Source organism: Rhinatrema bivittatum, chromosome 5, assembly GCF_901001135.1.
Source record: "Rhinatrema bivittatum chromosome 5, aRhiBiv1.1, whole genome shotgun sequence".
In the NCBI taxonomy this organism is placed as follows: Eukaryota; Metazoa; Chordata; class Amphibia; order Gymnophiona; family Rhinatrematidae; genus Rhinatrema; species Rhinatrema bivittatum.
The window spans coordinates 356,365,553-356,386,589 of NC_042619.1; the positions used below are offsets into that span (position 1 = coordinate 356,365,553).

Sequence of the window (21,037 nt, forward strand, 5' to 3'; positions counted from 1 at the left end):
GCCACGCCGCCGATCCTATGTTCCTCGGAGACCAGAAATAAGAGATGTACGCCTTACCTGATCCTCGGCGCTTCTCGGCTGGAACCTGGGCAGTCTCCGGCTGCGGGGGGAGAGGGCAAGTACCTTCACCGCCGCGTTTGAGGATATGCACCTGCTGCCTCGTCCACGCCGGGACCGAGGCGCCTCGTATGCCTCACCCGAACCTTGCCCGGGGGCTATGTCCCTGCCGCGATTCGGCCACTGGACCGAGGACTTAGACCTCCGGGGGATCACGGAAATCACCCTGGGAAACTCTACTGGGGGAGGGACCTTAGGGTATCACCGCAGGAGTGCGGGGCTCGATGTTGTAAGAAAGTAGAAAATAGAAAGTAGATTTGGAAAACACGCTCAGCGAGCGTGCAGGCTCTCCAAACTGCTTTGGAGACGGAAATTACTAAGTTGCTACGCTTCCTGTGGGGGTATATATACGCCCGTGCTGACGTCAGATCTGTCTCCAACTGCTAGCACGCGGATACTATACCCATTCGTTCTGAGTCCATCTGGCTACACGCCAGGAAATATATCCTTTTTGTCAGAGTTATTGATTCATGAGGTTAATCTTTCTCTCTTATCAGGATTTAGATTAGAGGGTAATGATGTTTGAATATAAACTGCATTCAGAAACTTTTTCTCAGCACTGTACATGGGTAGACAGATTTCAGGATTGCTGCACCGTGTATAGCCAAGTGCTATAACCTCCACAGACAATATCACTCCCTCACAAACGTCTGCAGTTTAGGATAGACGCAGGCCTTTACACAAACTGTACACACTAGATACATTCTCTAAAGGTTCCCACCTATTTAGAATTCTGAGGTATCTATATCATTTTTCATGTCATTACAATCGGCAAAATTATTTAGCATACGAAAACGGCAAAAATAGATTTTTTTGAAAAGTAAAAAAAGGGGAAATACAGAACTTGAAAATAGATCACTGCGTTAAAACACTGCCCACTAGATAAATTTGGACACTTCACTAGAGAGGGGGAAAAAAAACTGTTTAATTACAGCAATGTAATACAAACATTATAGTAGTCAATGTCAGGACATTATTTATTGTGACATCTATATCAAGGCTGAAACCCCCTCATCCCCTTACATTCCTATATAAATGAACTGGCATTAGGAAACCTACAGCAAGGCAGTCATTTGTTTAATGTACAAGCTTTCATGACAAGCACATGCACAGAGTACGCAAACAGAATTATTCATGCTACATTTACATCAGTCCAGAACTGGGAAAGTGCTTCGCATCTAAAGAATTAAGAAATGGCTTCATGTTCTCATTCCCAATTGACGAGAGCAAAAAAATGTAAGCAATCCCGTGGAAGGTTAAGAGTGTCCCATTGACTCGCGCAGAGATAAAAAGTTCCTGGGAAAATAAAAGCAAACTTTTTTTTTTTTTTAAACAGTAAAAATGCAACGCACTAGAAGTTTTATTTTTCATCTGTCCCCAAATGCTTGTTTTTTTTGGTCTTTGATTTGGGAGCGACAGGAAAAAGAAATAGCCAATGCATTAAAAGTTTCACACTTCTCTGAATAAAAATCCCTACCCTTGTGCTGAAGAAACAAATACTTTCCAAATCAAAATCATACGTTTAGTGAACATTCAAATTTTATCATGTAAGGCATATCAGGTAAGTGTATATAATCAGCAGCAAAACATTCAACCACATATGTACAAAGTCTTTCAGCAAATCTACACATCACTTTTTTGTTCATTACATAACAGACAGACAAGCTCCCTTTATAATACCTGGTCCCAAGAAAAAACTTGCTAAAACACACTGCTAAACTGAAATACCTTCCTTCAGTTTTCCTCTGGAATGTCCATTCGTGTACATTTAGCACAAAGAAAAAAAAATGTAAAATTAATACAAAAATAACAGCGGAACAGAACATTACGTTTTACGGCATCAATACAATAGAACCAAATACAAACTATTCTGGTATTTCCAGTCTTCAGCTTCTGAACATACAGGTGAATTTTCAAAAGGATTTACGCGTGTAAATGTTACTACTATCGTAGCAATTTTTAAAAGCCCTATATGCATGTAAAGTGCACTTACACGAGCAAACCCTATGGAGAATTCAATGGCATATATTGTAGCAATTTTCAAAAGCTCACTTACTCGAGTAAAGTGTATTTACTCAAGTAAAACCCAGCTTTACGCATATAAATGCTTTTGAAAATCAGGCCCTTAGACTAGATCTTTATCAGCACCAATATTTTGGAAACTAAATTCAAACCTCTAATAAATCAGAATGTTATAAGAGACAACCAGCATAATTTTTAATGCATATGTTCTTTGAATGGCTTATGTTCGTGGCGGCTTTCACTAATGTTTTACAGAGGCTAATAGAAATTTTAAATAGCTCTAGCACAGGTGCACAGCAGCCCATAGACAGATTGAAAGCTTGTAAGTAGAGAGGGCCAAACAGATTGAGCTTAAAGCAAGATGGGACCAGTTGCACAGGTAGGGATATTATACCATTGCTTACCCAACCTATCTTAAGTAGTCTCCTACCATCTCGGTTACTCTTGCTGCTTTTAGTACTAACCAGTCTAAAAACAATCACTTAGTATGTAGGTTGAATTGAAAATTAAAGCACACTTTCTAGCATAGCCTTTATTATATATCCAAAGTGACTATCTTATAGACATGCCTTTAAAACTCATTGGTAGTCTATAAAGTCTTGAAAAAGACGGCGTCTTACTTATTTTGTCACAATAATCAATTTCTTATTGGAAAATCTATGACTAAGCTAAGTGATTTTTATTTGCATTCAAAAATTATTTAAAAAAATAAGAAATTAATTATTCCAACAAATAAGAAATTGTGGTGACCAATGATTAGAACTAAGACACAGTCTTTTTCAAGAGTTTATAGACTACCAATGAGTTTTAAAGGCGCCTGTATATGATGGTCACTTTGGATATATATATATAAAGGCTGTGCTAGAAAGTGTGCTTTAATTTCCAATTCAACCTATATACTAAGTGATTGTTTTTAGACTGGTTGTATCCTCTCTTCATCTGATTGGGTTCCCATTGAGATTAGTGGGTTAGTACTAAAGCTAAACTGCAGCACTTTGATAGTCATCACAACCCTGGATGCTACCAATGGTGGATGCTGTGCTGCTATTCCTTGTAGTTAAGACACTACAGCAAGAAATGCTATACAAATAACACTTCATACCAACACCCCCAATGGGCACCCTGCTCGAGTCCCTGTAGGCCGCAAACCAGTTAGAACTGGCTAGATAAAATCTCTCTATATATAAGGTATCTAAAAGCTTGGCCAATTTCTAACATTTCACTATTTTAACAGATTGCAGTGACTGTAAAATAAATAACACTCTTTATCAACAATCTTGTTGAGGATTATTTTTGTCAAAACTATATTTTCCCCCTGAATTACAAGCCAGCTGTAAATAAATGTACTGTATTATATATGATTTACACTAGAAAATGTATCAGATAAACACTGCAGGCATTGCTTATCTGATAAGTGTAAAATGCAGGCAATTATTTACATCTTTAATTGGCCAAAACAATGTATGTTAAATGTTATAAAACTGTTTTAATAAATATATGGGTCACAAATTATTTGAAATTAATTTAGAATATGAAATGCTAAATGTCTCCAGTTGAATAATTTCATGGTACAATACTATTATGGACCATTTTTAGCCATGTTTGCACATATATAAATAATGTAAGGAAATTATTTAAATATGTTGGCTTCAGGCATTATTGTAAGGTGGACTGTGTAATTTGTAGTCAAAGACTTTAACAAAGAAAAACAAACCATTCCAAGATACTTTGATCTATCTTAGCAAAGTGAGTAAGAAATTAATATTAACACTTGTGACCGTTATATAAAAATGTAGAAAGATAAATCAGCCCTGATGCAATAATCACATACGCATTCAACAGCATGGTTATTTACAAGAAATATATATATTTTGAATTTAAAAAGTCACTGAAACACAACAGACTTTTTAGTCAGCAACTGCACTTTCAGCAAAATGAGGTAATTTATACACAAAGCAGAACAATGAGATTCAGAATTGCTTGAAATCCACACTCTGCGTAAGGGCCAAGAATGTGATTGTGTTGGTGAGTTGTTTCATCACTCCGATACAGTACGAGAGTCTCAAGAAGATCCAGTTACATTCTGCTTTGCGGATGCTCTCATTACCCAGTACCTGGACAGTCTTGTCAGAAAGCTGGCCCAAGTTTGGTTCAATCACTAGTCTTTCAACAGAGAGAAACAATGGTAACCGTGTTATAAATTAGTTTCGTCCCAGGAAGGATCATTCAGGTTCTTTAGAACTTTCCTGATGAGCTTCTCCAGCTGCTTGCGAGCTCTTTGCTCATCTTCCAAGGATTTCTTCATTTTTTTGTTATCCTGTCAACCACCAAAGAAAAAAAAAATGTCACAAAAATATGAATCATAATATGCAAAGGAAAAATATATACAGTACGATATACACACTTGGCAAAAAAATAATGCATATTGGAACATCAGATAAGGTTTATTTATAACCACATTTTATCCCACCGCACAAAAGAAAATCACAAACAGATACAAACATAAATTTATTTATTTATTTATTTAAAGTCTTTTATATACTGAAGAATAGCAGTCTGCCTTCTCTCCGGTTTACAGCATAACAACTTGATACAGGTAAATAACTTGATACAGATAACGAACATAAAACGGGTATCATATTAACTAGACATATATTAACTAGACATAACGGAAACATCGTAGAAAGGTTTGAGGGAAACAATTCTGTATAAATATTGTCTAATCAGGGTATAACGGGTGCTGATACATAATTCCAAGAAAAACAGGGTAAAGTCAGTTAGTCTCTGGTGTGTATGTTTGATGTATGCTAGCCAACATCATCAGTGAAAGTCTGTCTGAATATCCATGTTTTGAGTTCTTTTTTGAAGGATTTTATGTCTCTGAGTGAACTTAAGTAGTCTGGTAGGGAGTTCCAAGCTTTTGGTCCTGCGATGGAGAAGGCTCTGTTCCTTGTGTTGGAGTGCTTAGCTGATGGTAGAGAAGGTATGGCTAGGCGCAGTTTGCTTGAGGTTCTTGTCGTGCGTTGCGGTTATCGAGGATGGTGTTATCTGGTCTGTAAATCGCGTTGTGTAGGATAGTTAGGGTTTTGAACTTTATTCTTTGTTCGACCGGTAGCCAGTGAAGGCTCTTCAGAACAGGGGTTATGTGATCTGACTTCTTTTTGCCAGTTAGAACTCTAGCAGCAGCATTCTGTAACAGTTGGAGTGGTTTTATGGTAGATTTGGGAAGACCAATTAGTAGTGAGTTGCAGTAATCGAGGCTGGTAAAGATGAGAGATTGCAGAACGGTTCTGAAATCTTGTTGGTGTAGTAGGGGCTTGAGGTGTTTCAGTATGTGGAGTTTATGGAAGCCGTCTTTTGTTTTCATTGCAATGTTTTTTTTGAAGTTTAGTTTGGAGTCAATCCAAATTCCGAGGTCCTTTGTATTATTCTTCGGTTGAATGTTAGAGTTGCCAACTTGTAAGGAGGGTAGTGGGGTTATTTGGCCTGTGTTTCTATCGAAGAGTATGCATTCTGTTTTGTCCATGTTGAGGCATAGTTTGAGTTGGTTCAGCTTGTTTCTGATTGCAAAAAGGTGGTTGGCAGTTAGTCTCAATGCGTCTTCGATCGTTGAGGTTATTGGGATAAGGAGCTGAATATCGTCGGCGTACATATAAAATGATATGCCTAGACTTGCAATTAGTTGGCAGAATGGGAGTAAGTATATATTAAAGAGGGTGGCTGAGAGGGCAGACCCTTGTGGTACTCCTGTGTCGAGGGGGAGGGGATCAGAGGAGTTGTTGTTAAATGTGACTTTAAAGAACCTGTCTTTTAGGAAAGAAGTGAACCAGGCAAGGGTTTTGCCAGTAAGGCCTATGTTAGCAAGGCTTGATATCAAGCTTTTGTGGTCAACGGTGTCGAAGGCCGCCGAGAGGTCAAGTAGTATCAGTAGGTATCTTAGTTTATTGTCAAAGCCTCTTGTTATTTTGTTTGATATATTGAGTAGTAGGGTTTCTGTGCTGCGATTTTTTCGGAACCCATTTTGTGATGGGTGTAGAATTTTATTGTTTTCTAGGTGTTCATTGAGTTGTAACAGTGCTGCTTTTTCAGTCATCTTTGCTAGTAAGGGAAGGTTAGAGATGGGGCGATAATTATTCAGATCATCTGGATCAAGGTTCTTTTTTTTCAATATTGGAGTGATAGTTGCGATTTTTAATTTGGTTGGGAGTTCACCTTCTTCGAGAGATTTATTTATGATTGCTAAGGAGGGAGCAATGATGTGTGATATTTCTTTTAACTCGCGGGTTGGTATTAAATCGAGATCATGGCGAGCAGGGTTTATTTTCCTTAGCATTTTTTCGGTTTCAATGTTTGTAATTGGGTCAAAGTTCGACCATGGTGTAATATTTGGTGTGTCCGGGTGTTCTTCAGTTATCGAAGTATTGTTGAAGGTGTTCGTTATTTTGCTTATTTTATTCTTGAAGAAAATGGCAAGGTCTTGACTTATGTTGTTTGTTTCGGAAGTGGGGGAGTTGATATTATTCTCATTTATGAAGTTTCTTACAATGTTGTAGAGGGCGTTAGGTTGGTTTGTGGAAGTTCTAATCTTTTGACTATAGTAGTCGCGTTTGGAGTTCAGAATTGTTTTCTTAGATGTGGCGAGTTGTGTGTGATACCTTTGTAAGGATACTGGGCATTTGGATTTTTGCCATTCCTTTTCCAGTTTTCGGAGGTTGGATTTCATAGATCTTAGTTGGGGGTTGAACCATGGGTTGGTTTTTGTTCTGTTTTTTTTCAACAGTTTCAATTTCTCAGGGTTTATGTTGTTGGCGGTTTGTTCTGTGATGCGGAACCAAGATTGAGTGGCATTATTTATGTTGGAGAGGTCTAGGTTCGTCTATTGTTTTCCTAATTCCTGTCGGAGTAAGCAGGGTTGGAAGGGAGGTCTGTATTTGAATGATTGTGGCACATTTGTTCTTGTTGTTAGATTGATTTTTACTTGTGTCCTACATTGTAGGATGTAGTGATCAGACCAAGGAACTGGTTCGAATGATATAGTTGTATCAGAGAAGTATTGGTTGGTGAAAATTAGGTCCAAGGTATGGCCAGCTTTATGAGTAGGGTTGTTTACCAGTTGGTTCAGGTTTAGGCTGGAAAGCATGTCTAGTACAGTTTGGCAGTTTTGAGATCTGGGGATGGCATCGATGTGGAGGTTGAAGTCTCCGAGAATAATAGTAGGTTTTTTCAAACTAATGTTAGTAATTAAGAATTCTAGGAATGGAGGTATCTCGTTTTCTAATAGTTTGGGAGGGCAGTAAAGTAGGCAGATTTGTAGGAATTCCGATTCGAAGAGTGCAATTTCATAGATTTTAGGTAGGTTGTGAGGTATCTGTTTCATTGAGAGATGAACTTGAGGCTCTCCAAGGGCATTTGGATTTTTGCCATTCCTTTTCCAGATGGTCTTTGAACTTGAGGCTCTCCAAGGGGCGCGCTAAGGGGCGGTCTGCTTAGGGCACGCGGCTCCCTACGGTAGGCCAGAGATCTCTCGGAGTGCAGTTGACTCACCTCTGCACTGCTCACTACGAGGGCGGGGCGGGTGGGCTCTTGCTTCTAAAGAGCTTAGGGATCCCCGTCAGAGGAGGAGAGTTGCGGCGGATGCGGCTGGGATGGTGTTACCAGTGTTCGAGCCTCAAATTTTTTTTTTTTTATAAGGTACTGTACTTCGGGGCGCAACGAAGGGGCGAAACAAAGGGGCCTGCCCCTTTGTCGCGCTCCTTCGTTGCGCGACGCCCGGCGCCTGATATAGGTTTCTGAGTTTAAATCCCCCTCTAGTCGCGCGGGTATGATGTCATCGATTGGCGCACCCTGAGAGGGGGGAGGCTGACTCTGCTCGTGTATGTGTGTAGAATTTCGGCGAAGTAGACGGGCTGCGGATAACCACGTAAATATAATTAACCATCAAATAAAAGCTTTACCAAGCAAAAATATTTTGGGGGGGCCGAAAAGCTTCCTCCTATTTCTTTTGCTTTCAACTCTATCAAAACCTACAGCCTCGCCCCCCCCCCCAGGCCAATCAAAATCATTTCTACTACCAGAGAGAGAAGTCTGGGGTTGAGGCAATGTGGGTTTCCCCCCCATTTTTAAGGCTGCTCCCCCTCTAACCCGGCCATCCCAGTGTAGCAGCGAAGGCAGTGGCAGAGGGACACGGTTTCCCCCTGAATTCGGCACAAGGGTAACTTTATGTCAGGACTTTGTCCCCTCTTTCCCGGCAGGAGTCACTTTGAGTTGATGGATATAACGCTTCCTCCCAGGATCGGTGAACCCTGGGCTTTGCAGCATCCCCCAAGCTACTGCCGGCCCAAGCAGCAGGTGCCAGCTTCAAGCACCAAACCTTGGTGCCCGTAGAGCCGTGGCACAACGCTGCTGCTGTCCTGGCTTTTAAAATGCTGCCGCCTTATAAACAGTGTTAAGAACTTGACTACACAGAAAACGACAATTCAATAAAGCTGCGGCACAGCCTAAAAGTATTCACCTCAAATACGGATTTTTTTTTGAAACCGCTGTAAATAGAACTAAAGACAAATAATTAACAGTTACCTAAAATTCTTGTTCTCCGCATGACCTACATCTTTCCAATCTTAAGAATTCATTTTTTTTTTAATATTACAGTGTACTGCCACTATAATCACGGTGGTATGCTGGCTAAACCTCTATTACCTAAATTACTCGGAGATTCCCATAGGGTGCGTGCTAAAGACCCTCAGCCCAATTCACTAACCACTGTACCATAAACATTTAAGAAGCAGAATCCTGCATCACAGAACTCATCCCCCACTGTTGGTGGAAGAGATTGTCCTTTCCCACCTCTTTCAGGGTTCACGATAATGCAGGAACGCTTCCAGGCACGCTCAAGTGATCCAATGAAAATCAATATTAGGATCGCTCAAGGATTCTACAAAAATTATTTGATATAATTCTGCGCATTTCTCCTGATCTGCAGCTATTGTTTAGAAGAGTCTCAAATATTGTACGTTATATCCCTCTAGCACAGGGGTGGGCAATTCCAGTCCTCGAGGGCTGCAAACCGGTCGGGTTTTCAGGATATCCTTAATGAATATGCATGAGAGAGACCTGCACACCCACTGCCTCGGTTGTATGCAAATCTATTTCATGCATATTCATTAGGGGTATCCTGAAAACCCCACTGGTTTGCAGCCCTCGAGGACCGGACTTGCCCACCCCTGCTCTAGCATCTGGTTTATACAGTGTGCATGGGAGGGAGGGCCATCTGGGACATTCATGATCAATAGGGATGTAGGGAGGTAATTTGGGCCTGGCCTCTCAGAACTGCAGTGAATGGGAGAGAAAGCTTACACATTTTTAAAACTGGATTCTGAATACAATTTGAATAGACACTGGGTAGCACTCCTTGATGGGAACTTTTTAAAACATTGCACAGGGCACATATTTCATCACATGTTCACGAATCCATTCTGACAATCCCATGCAGAAGGTAATGCAGGGCACCCTGACGGCACCAGGCACTTTACTTCAAAGCACTAGCTCAGTGGTACTTTCTGGCTTTATTTCCTACGATGCTTACCGAGGTAAATTAGCACAATCTCAGCCTAAACAGTCAACACAAACAGGAATGAAAGAAAGGGCCTCCTAGGTAGGCGAGACCCAAGGCTAAATAAGACAAAAAAAAAAAAATCAGAAAGACCATGCAGATGGTAATGAAAAGCCAGAATGGAAAAGGAAATGGAAAGCAATCCTCCAGCAATGACAGGGAAACACAGATTCCTTCCTTAAATACTTGCCGATGGGTCTCCAAAAATGATTCCATTTGCAGGGGATCATACAAAAAAAATAAACTAAAATATCTATGCTGGCAAAATATCACCTTACACTTAAACGAAGATAAGAAAGCAGCCGCCAGAAAAAAAGAACCTATATATCCTGATGTTTCCCTGCAATCATCAGGATATATACAATCAAAATCACTCTTGGCTCGAGAACGCACCACTTTTACGATCATCAACCCGCTCCTCCAGATCCAACCTTGCTGGTACCCTATACACCCCCCCTCCCTAAAAACTGCGCACCACACCTCAACCAGAGAAAGGGCCTTCCCTATGGAACACCCTGCCCATGACCCTCCGGCTAGAACCTAACCTGTCTAAATTTAAAAAAGGGCTCAAAACCTGGCTCTTTACATTAGTGTATCCAGATGTTGACCAAACTTAGCTTGCACTCTAACCCCTTAGCCCACTCACTCTCCCCTCCTCCTACCTGCCTCTCCTCTTTCTCCCCTATTCTTCCCCCCAAGCAAAGACTCCTAAATACTGGGTTATAAGTTCCCCTCCTCCACCCTAAGCTTATCCTACCCTCCCCCCACCCCCACCCCTCCCTGTCACTGCCATCAATGGTCTGGTTCCTACCAGCCCACCTGTACATATATTGTCTATTGTTAATTTATATTCTTCCAATGTTCCTTTCAAATTTCTCTTTCCCTATCCTTCCTACTGCTGTCCTCTCTCCTCCTTCACTGCTGCTCCCCCCCCCTTCCCCATCCCTGTTTATTGTATTTCACTCTCTTGTTAATGTGTTACAATGTAAACCGGCAGGATGTTCCGACTAACATCGGCATATAAAAAAATCAACAAACAAATAAATAAATAACTATATAGAAACTTTGTGACCTAAAATGTTTTTCCTCACACTTGGAAAAGTCATAATATTCAGTCTCTGCCAGACTCTAGCATTAAAGTCACAAGAAAAGTAGCACTGGTAGTAGAAGACACTGGTAGCAGATTTACTGATTATGGCTTGGTTTTTTTGTTTTGTTTTGTTTTGGTTTTTTTTACAAAATTTATATTAATTCCTGTATTTTTGGCAAGACTAAACAGCTAACATTCTAGCACTCATAAAAACGGGTAGCACACAGCTGCTCACAAAAGATTTTATATACAATAAATCAAAATCGCTGCGCCAGTGCCTGTAGGGCTCACATTTATTCTGTAAATCCTTAGCTTGCCCCATCCAGTCTATCATAAGAGATCCCAGCACTGTGCCTAGTGCAGTATCCAATAGCAATAAGTTATTCCGATGATGCTGAATAGCTGTTCAATGGGGCTGTTTGCAAGCACGGCAAGGTTTCTCTGGCCATAACGTTATGCCATGGCTCCTTCTTCAGGACAGGGCTCTCAATCTGGAGTCTAGCCTATCCTAAACCTGGCACAAACTATCCCTGCGTGCACCCCACTTAGAAACTTTAGCATAGTAATTAAAAGCTGGAAACCGCCACTTGCTAAGGCACAAAAAAAAAAAAAAAATTACCAACCTGTTTTAACTCTTGGACTTCATCTTTTAATGCATATACTGTGTCAACAAGGCTTCTAAAAGGAAAGCAAATCATTCAAATATTTAAACATAGGAAATGAAATACTTGAACAATAATAAGAGACATAAAAAAAAAATGATGTTCTGAAAGACTGCAGGATTCACTTACGCCAGGATTTTAAAAGCCTAGCACGCGTACAATTTCAGGGGTTACACCTGTGGCTGGGTCCTGCGTGCACTCTGCAAAGGGCCTAAGCCATGCGCGCGACCCCCCCCCCCCGATACGCGCTGAAGTGCTGGGCCTAAAGAAAGGGGCGGGCCAGGGGGCGGGGTCTGGACAGGGAGGTGGCGGGCCGGGACAGTGCCGTTAGCCGCTGTCCTGGGGAAGCGCGTGCCTGCGGCCGGCTGGCACGCGTGCTCTACTACTGCTCCAGAGGAGCGGTAAGTATGGAAATAAAAAGATCTGTGGATAGTTAGGGTAAGGTTTAGAGAGTGGGGAAGGAAAGATAGGGTTAGGGAAGTTCCCTCAGATTGGGAAAAACGCAAATTGCAACGCCGCGTGTAATCTGAAAAAAATCCCCCCCCCCCCCCTCCCTTCACAAGGAAGGGAGCCGCCCACCCGCACGTGCGGGTATTAAAATCCGGCAGGCACGGGCACGCGGGAATCCCATTTTATAACATGCCGCGCGCATATATTATAAAATAGCCGTGTCCATGTGTGCACGCTGGGAACCGCGCACACGTGGACACGCGCACGGGCCTTTTAAAAGCTACCCTTTAGCCATTACTGGACAAGAAGTTTCCAACTAAATTTGTTTTTTTTTAAATTCATGCATTCCGTTTCTACTGTTACCAGGCATTTCCTGATCATTTATGGCCATTACTGTAGGTAACGGAACGTATGGTTTTCAAATGAACGTTGTTAGGTTTCTAAGACTCCGATGCCGTCCTATCCTTGTACATAATACCAGCCCATTTGTAAGATAAACCATGCGGAATTTTGAAGTTAATACCAATCATCCAGAAAGTTCATTTTTTTTTAAGTTCTCTGAGGAAGGGATCGCAAAGATTTCAAAAGCTTATGCAGAGAGAACCGTTACGGTTTTATCTAACAAAATCTTTATTTTCGCTTTATTCTCTGCATCTAGCGCATTAGAGCTTGGATCTGAGATGGATGTAAATATCGAGCATGGCTTATTTTTTTTTGTAAAGCAAGCATTTTCAGAAGTGCACATCATCCTTCCAAACACGGACAGTTTATTTTATTTTGCTTACGTCTACGTGCATTTTTTTTTTTTTTTTCAAGGTCTGTTAGGTTTTTTTTTCTACTCCTTTAGGCTTCCCACCTCAATCAGAACTGGGGTATTTCATTCATAGCCAGCTTGAATTTGATCACTTTAAAAAAAAAATAAAAAAATGTTCCTGCCTGAGAAGCAAACCAAATCTCCTGCAAGGCAGCAAGCAGTACTGTGCCCAAGCCCTCGGGCCAGCCCCGTGTGCATGCATCTAACCTCCCGCAAGTCCTGAGCAGCCATCTTACTTTTCTTCTATGACAGTCTGACCATTACTTTTGGTTTCTTCTACAATTATTTTCTCTTCTTCTGGAAGTAGCACCTGAGGGGCTGATTCTTTGCGTGAGCCTGTGGCAAATAATTAACATGGAGAAAGAAATAAATACAATGAAAATGTAGGGCTTCTGATTCCAACGGCAGCTGCTTACAGCTGCCAACTTAGGGCCTCATCTTCTAAAGTATCGCAGGCCTGTGAGACTTTAGAAGATGAGGGGCGGGGGGGCCGAAACGGGGGGCGGGCCTGCACTAGCCGCTGCCGGTTTCGCACTCAATAGCGCCACCATAGGAGGTGTAGCTATTGGGAGCGAAAGCTGCTGCGAAAAGGCCCTTACCTTTTCGCTGTCCGCGGCGTCGGTGCAGAGTCGGCCCCGGTGACGCCCCCGACTCCTCCTCTTCCGGGGCCGACTCCGCCCCGACTCCACCCCCATCCTGGTATCGCACACGATAAGGGACTTTTCGCGTGCGAAAGGTCCCTTATCGCGTGCGAGCGGCGTGGAAAATGAGGCCCTTAATGACACAAGTATCTGATTCTGGAAATAGTTTCCCTTATGGCCATTGTCCATTCTTGAGTTCCAGAAACAGCTAGGTTCTATTTTTAAACCTTAACAGAAACGTATCACGTGACAACAAATAAATTACACACTAAAATCATAATAAAAAATAATAAAGATCATACAATAAAGGAAATGGGATTCTTACATTTCAAAATATTAGTAATGACCTAAATAATCATTCTGAAAGCAAATTGCTTTCCAGGGTTCAAACCGTTTCTGTAACCCCCCTAGAAAATTATACTGACAACAAATCTACAAATAAAATATTGTATTTCATTGGCAATTTTTGGCTGATTAAACTTACTTAATAATATACACAGTCATAGACAAAGAGCAAACAAAAAACAAGCATTTTACAGGAAACTCTCAGCAACTGGATTTGATTACATTCTTTCTGGCCTGCTCCCATCCCCCGGCCCCCTGTTTCATTGTAATTTCCTCCTTTAACTGAGTTACTTGTAAACCGGCGTGATGTGCCTCACGAACGTCGGTATATTAAAAGTTGTTAAATAAATAAATAAATAAATAAATAAATGATGTGTGGCTTCTCTGAGCCGTATGAGGCTGATATCAATTATGTCACTGCAGATTCATTTCTTTGGGATCAGATTATGAAGCACGAAACAGACTATATAAACCACCCTCACTTGCTTGCAAAGCATCATGGGGCCGCCTTTCACAGAAAGATATTCTAAAGGTTATACGTTATAACTTTACGTTATAATTTTTATGCTCAATAAGACCTGTCAACTTAATTGTTTAAGTCTTTTTTTTTTTTTTTTCCTTTATCTTTTGGTCATCAATGTTACAACTTTATTGTTAAATTTTGAACTTATGTACACTGTTCCAAGTTTCATAACCTTGTTCTATGTAATGCCTTTTGGCAATTTTCATGTTCTGTTTCAATGTAAACCGATGTGATCTTTATTTCATATAGGAACACCGGTATATAAAAATCTAAAAATAAATAAATAAATAAAGGTGACATGTTTGACAATTTGCAACAGCCTTACATTTTGAAGGTTATAAATTAGCAAAGAATAATGTATCTGCATATTTGGTTTATATGGATATATTCTGACAGCAAGCCTTTACTCTCTGGCGAGAGGGGGCTTGCAAACACCTTCCTTCAATATTGTACATGTTATTAAATGAATACTTGCATATGTAGAGTTCTAGTAACCATATTTGTCTTAGAGAAAATGGAGAACTTTGTAGGACGGGATGCCTTTAACTGGATCAACAAAAGAGATGGGCTGATGCTTTCTCAAAATCTAATGTATTGCATTGTTTTAGATGGTTCAATAAATAGCAGCAAAATGTACAAACATTCCAAACAGGGTTGCATTTAAGATGTTGGTATCCAGAGGCAGAAAAAGAGATTAGAGAACAGTGGACCAGAGTGCCTGAGCCCAAATCCAGACCCGATTCCACTTGCGAATGAATTCATTTATCCACAATAAGGGATCATTTTTGTTCTTAAACTGAAATTAATTGCTAAGCTACTTAAGTGTAAAATATATTCTTCTTCTTTCCTTTCCTTAACCAAAGAAAATTCCAAGAATGGAAAACATGAAAGTAGAAATCCTTGATGTCCAGCTACGGTAAAAACTGCCTTTAGCCTGGTGACAGTAACAAAAAATGAAATACTGAGATCCTCAAATATTCATGGCAAAATGTGGTAGAATGCCTCAGGGAAAGTAAACAAAGGTTACTCAATGTAGTCAGACAATCTCCCTTCCTCTTGGTGTGTATCATGAATGAATCCATAGCTTTTGCAGGCAACATGCAATTCCCATGGAAAGAGGTGGAAATCCCTTAAATTAAATCAGCGCCTGCCACCCATGATCGTGCATCTGGAGGTTTCTGTGTCTGAATCTTGTTGCGGCTTCCAGTGCAGGCTGTCCTTCTTGTCACTATACAGATGACATGGTGGAGTCATTCTATGGTATCATGCCAACTTCCTCTTGAACCTTCATCAGCACAACATTGGTGTCCTTGTTTAAATCTTCAAGGCTTGTGAAGACTGCAATGTGCACCCATTATTCAGATTCCAGATGGGATAAACCTAACAGCAAGCAAAGAACTGATATAATCCCTGTTAAGCACTGGGTAGTTCAGCACTAGCAGAGACATACAGTTAACATTAAATCTGCAAATCGGACGCCTTCACCATGTGGCCTAAGGTCACACTTGCAATTTATAGAATTCATCTAACAAGGGTGGGGGAAGGGAGAGGAGCGAAAAAGGGTACAAAAAAATCCAACAAAAACATTTTCTGGCTCCTGGGTTGATATTACCATTTTCGTTCCTCTTCTATTAGAGTATAATAGCAGCAGTTCCTTGGGAAATTTGTCTTGTAATAAGGGTGTTCTAATTTGATTTTTTGTAATGTTAGAAAAAATCTTAAGGGTAGATTTCGTAAGGTGCGTGTGCTTCCTGGCACACACGCATGGACACACCAATTTTATAACATGCTGGCGCACGCATGTTATAAAATCTGCGGGCCGCGCGCACAAGTCGGGGTACAAATGTGCAAATTTGCATGGTGACGCATCGCAGGCTGCCCCAGTTGCCTCCCAGTCCGCTCCAATTAAGGAGCGGACTGGGAGGGAACTTCTCTACTCCCTACCTTCCCCTTCTCCTCCCCAACCCCTAAATCAAAATTTTTTTTAGGTTTTGACCTTTTTTTTCCCCACCTTACTTCAGCTCCTGAGCTGAAGTAAATTGCGCGTGCCGGCAGCCGGCCGGCGCACAAGGCTCCAGGACAGCGAGGAATGGCACGCGCTGTCTCGGGCCTCCCCACTCCACCCCCACCCCCCACCCCTTTTGAGGCCCCGGCACTTACAGGCATCTCGGGGTTTACGCGCGTGGTGGCCAGGCTGGTTTGAAAATTGGCCCGGAACGCGTAAGGCCCGAGATTTACGTGCGCCAGGGTTTTAAAATCCGGCCTTTAATAGGTAAGAGGTATGAGCACACAGCTCTACTTACATTTCTTTCTTTTATATTCTGCCTTTCAGCACTTCAAAGCGGATTACATTCAGGAGCTGAAGGTATTTTCCCTACCCCCTGGAGGCCTTACAATCAAAGATGGTGACTTTTAAACAGCCACGGGGGGCACACGGGTGCACGCGTTCGTCAGCTGCACCCAGGGATGCAGCCATTTTATAACATCTGCACATATATACGTGTGCACGTTATAAAATAACCTGAATGCTCGCATAGGTGCGTCAAAGTTTAAGTGTTTATGTGCCTATGCACGCAAATGCTGCTTCTACCACGTAAGTGGGGGGGATTTTAAAAGACACGCATGCGCCAATGCCATCACCAGTTTGACCAGGTAAGGAATAGGACTTCTAAACTGCCCTAATTTAATAGCCTCCCTTCTCCCCTGTTATCCCCGACCCTTAAAACCCTGCTGATGTGTTTAGTTTTTTGTTTTATGACTTACATGCCCATCCATAGCAGAAGGGGACCCCTGCGCACGTAAGAATTTACGTGCGCAGGGGTCCCCTTTTTCATAACTTTCCATTTGTGTGCCTTGTGGCAAGCTTTTAAAATCCACTTTGCACATGCTGGCCCAACTTACGCGCATATCTCTACTGACTTTGGTGCGGGCACCGGGCTTTTAAAATTCACCTTTAAGCTGAGGCAACAGAGGGAAAAGTGACTTGCCCAAGGTCACAAGGAGCAGCAGTGGGATCTGAATAGCCCACTACCCTAACCACTAGGCCACAGTTTAAACTTTTGGACAGCCTATTTGGGAACTAAATGCAATTAGGGGCTGGCACAGCCTATGTAAGATTCCCAAGGCCTCTCCTACATGTCATTTATTTGTAATGTACTCTGCCTTAAGACCAGCCTAGTATCCTGTTTATAAACAAATAACCCATGTAAAAAGTGCATGGGGATAGACACATTCCTGCTGCTTTATTTCACATCTTCCAGTAACAGACTAGCTCACCTCATAAACCGTACAACAGAGAGCATGGTTGGCCTTCAGGATGTGGCAAATATCTTACCTTCTGAGATGGGGAGACCACATACCAGGGGAAGACGTCTGCCTAAAATCATGCACATGTGCATAGAAAAAGAAAACAAGCTACCAAGGGTAGGTAAGTGAATTAACATAGCAATGCCTTATGCTTTAGCACTTAAAACCCTTCTGCATATAGTGAAAGCAGCCACATACAGATTGACTCTGCATACTTTTGCTGCCTATGGGGTCTACTTTCAAAGTGTTTAGGTACCCAAGGGTCCTATTTATGACATTGTGGTAAAACTGTGCCGGAAGTAGTATTTTACCGCAGGTAAGCACTTCGTAGGACTTGATAAACTGTGGTACCCCGTATAAAAGTTAAATCCTGCAGAGTTTTTACTGGTATTCCCCAGTTGCAGCAATAAGTAATGGGGAATCTCAACCCCAAGGCCATCATCTTTTAAAGGGACTGCAAGGCCCAGTAAAATTGTTCCTCCCCCCCCCCCCCCCCCCCCATCGACTTCCCCCACTGGGTAAAAATTCCCAGTGGTGGTCAGTGGTGAACTGCCCAACTTCCCCACAGCACTGGCTCATAAATGCAAAAAAAAAAAAAAAAAGCACATTGCAGCTCCACCCCTAGTCCTTAACTCCAACCTCCTTATTAGAAAAAAAGTGCTCACTTCCAGATAGCAGTACCCCCCCTGCCCCGCCCACCCTGAAATCTCTGGTGCTAAAGAGGAGGCAAAAGTGATCTCCAATTGCTCCTACCCCACCAGGGCCTTATTTCAAAATAGTGCAGCTGATTCCAGACTCTCCTTTCTCCTTCATGCGTGGGGCAGAAGAATGCAAGTGGTCATTTTGTAAGATGGGGCTGGCAGGGCAGGAGTGAGTGGGGAATGTCCCCTCCTCTAGACTGTCAGGGATTTTCAGGGTAAGCCTGGGGAAGAACCGACTGGTCAATTTTAAAAGCCTTGCACGTGCCCAGACCAGGAGATATGCATGTCTCGGATTCGCATGCGCCGCACGGATTTTGTAAGGCCCGTGAAAACGCGCATGTTTCCCCATTACGCGAACAAATATTTTTCAGGGAAAAGGGGCGGGGGGTGTGGCCATGGTTTCTGCACATACCTATTTATGCGCACAAGTGCGTGTAAGGGTCCCTACCGCCATAACTTTACTTCTGCTTGGAACGGCGTGTAAGCAATAAAATAAAAAGTTATAGGCTACTTAGCAAGGTTTAGGGGGTCTGGCCTAACAGGATAAAATGTAGGCAACGTAACGGGGTGGGGTGGGGGTGGAAGAGTTAGGAAGGCCAATTGGTTTACTGGATAAACTGGGAGAACAGACTCTCGCATCTGCATGCATGTCTACTAAAAATCCCCCCTTCACTTACAAGAGGCAAGGGGGCATGTGTACGCACGCGCGTCAATATGAAATCATGCGCACATGTATGAGTGAATAGCAGGTTTTAACACAAGTCCATGTGCACCCGTCCTTAAAATCTACCTCTAAGGGAGCACTTTCTAAAATAAGGGACTGACTCAAGGACCAGGAGTGAGGTTAAAGGGTACTTATTTTTTGTTTTTCTTATTGGCCAGGTGGGGAGGTCAGGGGTTCACCAGAAACCATGAGGACATTTTAACAAGGGGGGCAAGCAGTAAGGGAGCTTTTACAATCTCTTTAAAAGAGGGTACTCGAACCAGATTGTGTTGGGACGAAGTGCCCGTCCTGGAACATAGGGTATTTATCAGAAGATTGGCTAGATATGAAGGGGTTCCAGAACGAAAGGCCTTGAAGGCCAGATAACCAATTTTGAATTGGACATGGAATGAAACAGGGAGCCAATGAAGCTCACATAATAGTTGAGTGATGTGAATAGGGTGGATAACTATAATAAACCTGTAGGCTCATCTTCTTTTTCGTTTAAAGTTTGTGGAGAAGGCAGTCTTAAAACAACTTGACAATTTTCTCACAAATTGTAATTGCTTGGATCTTTGCCAATTCAGTTTTCAGACCAGATTCAGTACAGAGACTGCCTTGCAGGCTCTGACAGATGATATTTTTGGGGCCTTAATGTAGGTAGATCCTCTCTAATTTTACTGAACCTAACATCCACCTGTGACACCGTGAACCACAAGATTTTGTTATCTTGACTTGGGGGCATCTGTATCAGAGGCAAGGGACTAAAGTAGCCAGTAGAGAAGATTAAGAAATATATTCCAGAGCAATATTTACAGCTGGGAGATGACGATCAGCTTTGTACACCTTATTCTTTTTCACTCAACGCACAATTAAGCTCTGGAATTTGTTACCAGAGGATGTGGTTAGTGCAGTTAGTGTAGTTGGGTTTAAAAAAAAGGTTTGGATAACTTCCTGGAGGAAAAGTCTATTTCCTGCTATTAATCAAGTTAACTTGGGGAATAGCCACTGCTATTACTGGCATCAGTAGCATGGGATCTTCTTGGTGTTTGGGTACTTGCCAGGTTCTTATGGCCTGGATTGGCCACTGTTGGAAGCAGGATGCTGGGCTTGATGGACCCAGTATGGCAATTTCTTATGTTCTTAAATCTAAAAAATGTGCTTTTAGTTATTCAGCTCCAATCCTATGAAATTCATTCCCTAGGGAACTTAGACAAGAAGATAATTATCTTCATTGCCAACATCTCTTGTTTAAGAAAACCTTTAGCTTGAATTCTGGATAGGATTTATCAGACAATATTTTATTAACATATAAATATTCTATTTTGTTTGATAATTTATGATCTCTGCAATTGCATATGTTTTATATCTGAATATATGTTATTTTATTAGATTACTTGCTTCAGATTTTTATATGTTATGATTGTCTTATATCTGTAATAAGTTTAAATAGGTGACTTACTACAAAATGTCATCTTATGATAGTTTTTTCCCTTATACTGCAAGGCCATGTTTCATCTATTAAAGCAGAAAAATCACATTAAAGATGACTATCCTGAATGGAACTCTTATATACCTGATTTGAACAGCGCTTTGGGATGTGAAGCTAAATTATACTCCTTACAGGACCATATTCCACCTGAATTGTTACTGTTTGAAATCTGGAACGAGGAGTATAAGACTTGAGTCATCAAGGGACTATCCCATTAAAGCAGTGGAGAAAATGCTTGAGACGTCAGTGTGTAGGATACAAACACTCATGCTATTAAGATCATAAAATGTAGAGCCTTAATAAAGACAAAATTCCATGTACAACTTATCAAACACATTGAATTTTCATGGCTCCTTACCACAACCAGGTAGAAGGCCTGGACAACATAAAATAGCAGTAGCCTGTCCATTTTCATTTCATTGTTCTCTTGATGAAATTTTATGTCAATGATATGTTTCAAGTTGAACTTTGGCCCCATCCCCTCTCGTGCTATATCAAACAGCATAACTCACTTGTGCACAGCATGAATTAGTATGCGCACATACACTTTCATAGAATAGAA

At 41.6% G+C, this 21,037-nt stretch overlaps 1 protein-coding gene across 6 annotated transcripts in view; it reads right to left on the bottom strand.

Annotated features, from left to right (window-relative positions):
* Positions 1-1,018: 1,018 nt before the first annotated feature.
* Positions 1,019-21,037, bottom strand: part of ARHGEF7 (Rho guanine nucleotide exchange factor 7) — a 367,648-nt gene continuing 347,629 nt past the window's right edge. For 5 of the 6 annotated variants that reach the window (XM_029604696.1, XM_029604689.1, XM_029604690.1 and 2 more), the window contains 3 exons: positions 13,001-13,100; positions 11,462-11,516; positions 1,019-4,456 (listed from right to left, as the gene is read on the bottom strand). In XM_029604696.1, coding sequence (XP_029460556.1) covers positions 4,334-4,456; positions 11,462-11,516; positions 13,001-13,100 — 278 coding nt within the window. In that variant the 3' untranslated portion in view covers positions 1,019-4,333. Of the gene's footprint in view, positions 4,457-11,461; positions 11,517-13,000; positions 13,101-17,569; positions 17,650-21,037 lie in introns of those variants that run through there. The other variant, XM_029604692.1, reaches the window with a different exon arrangement.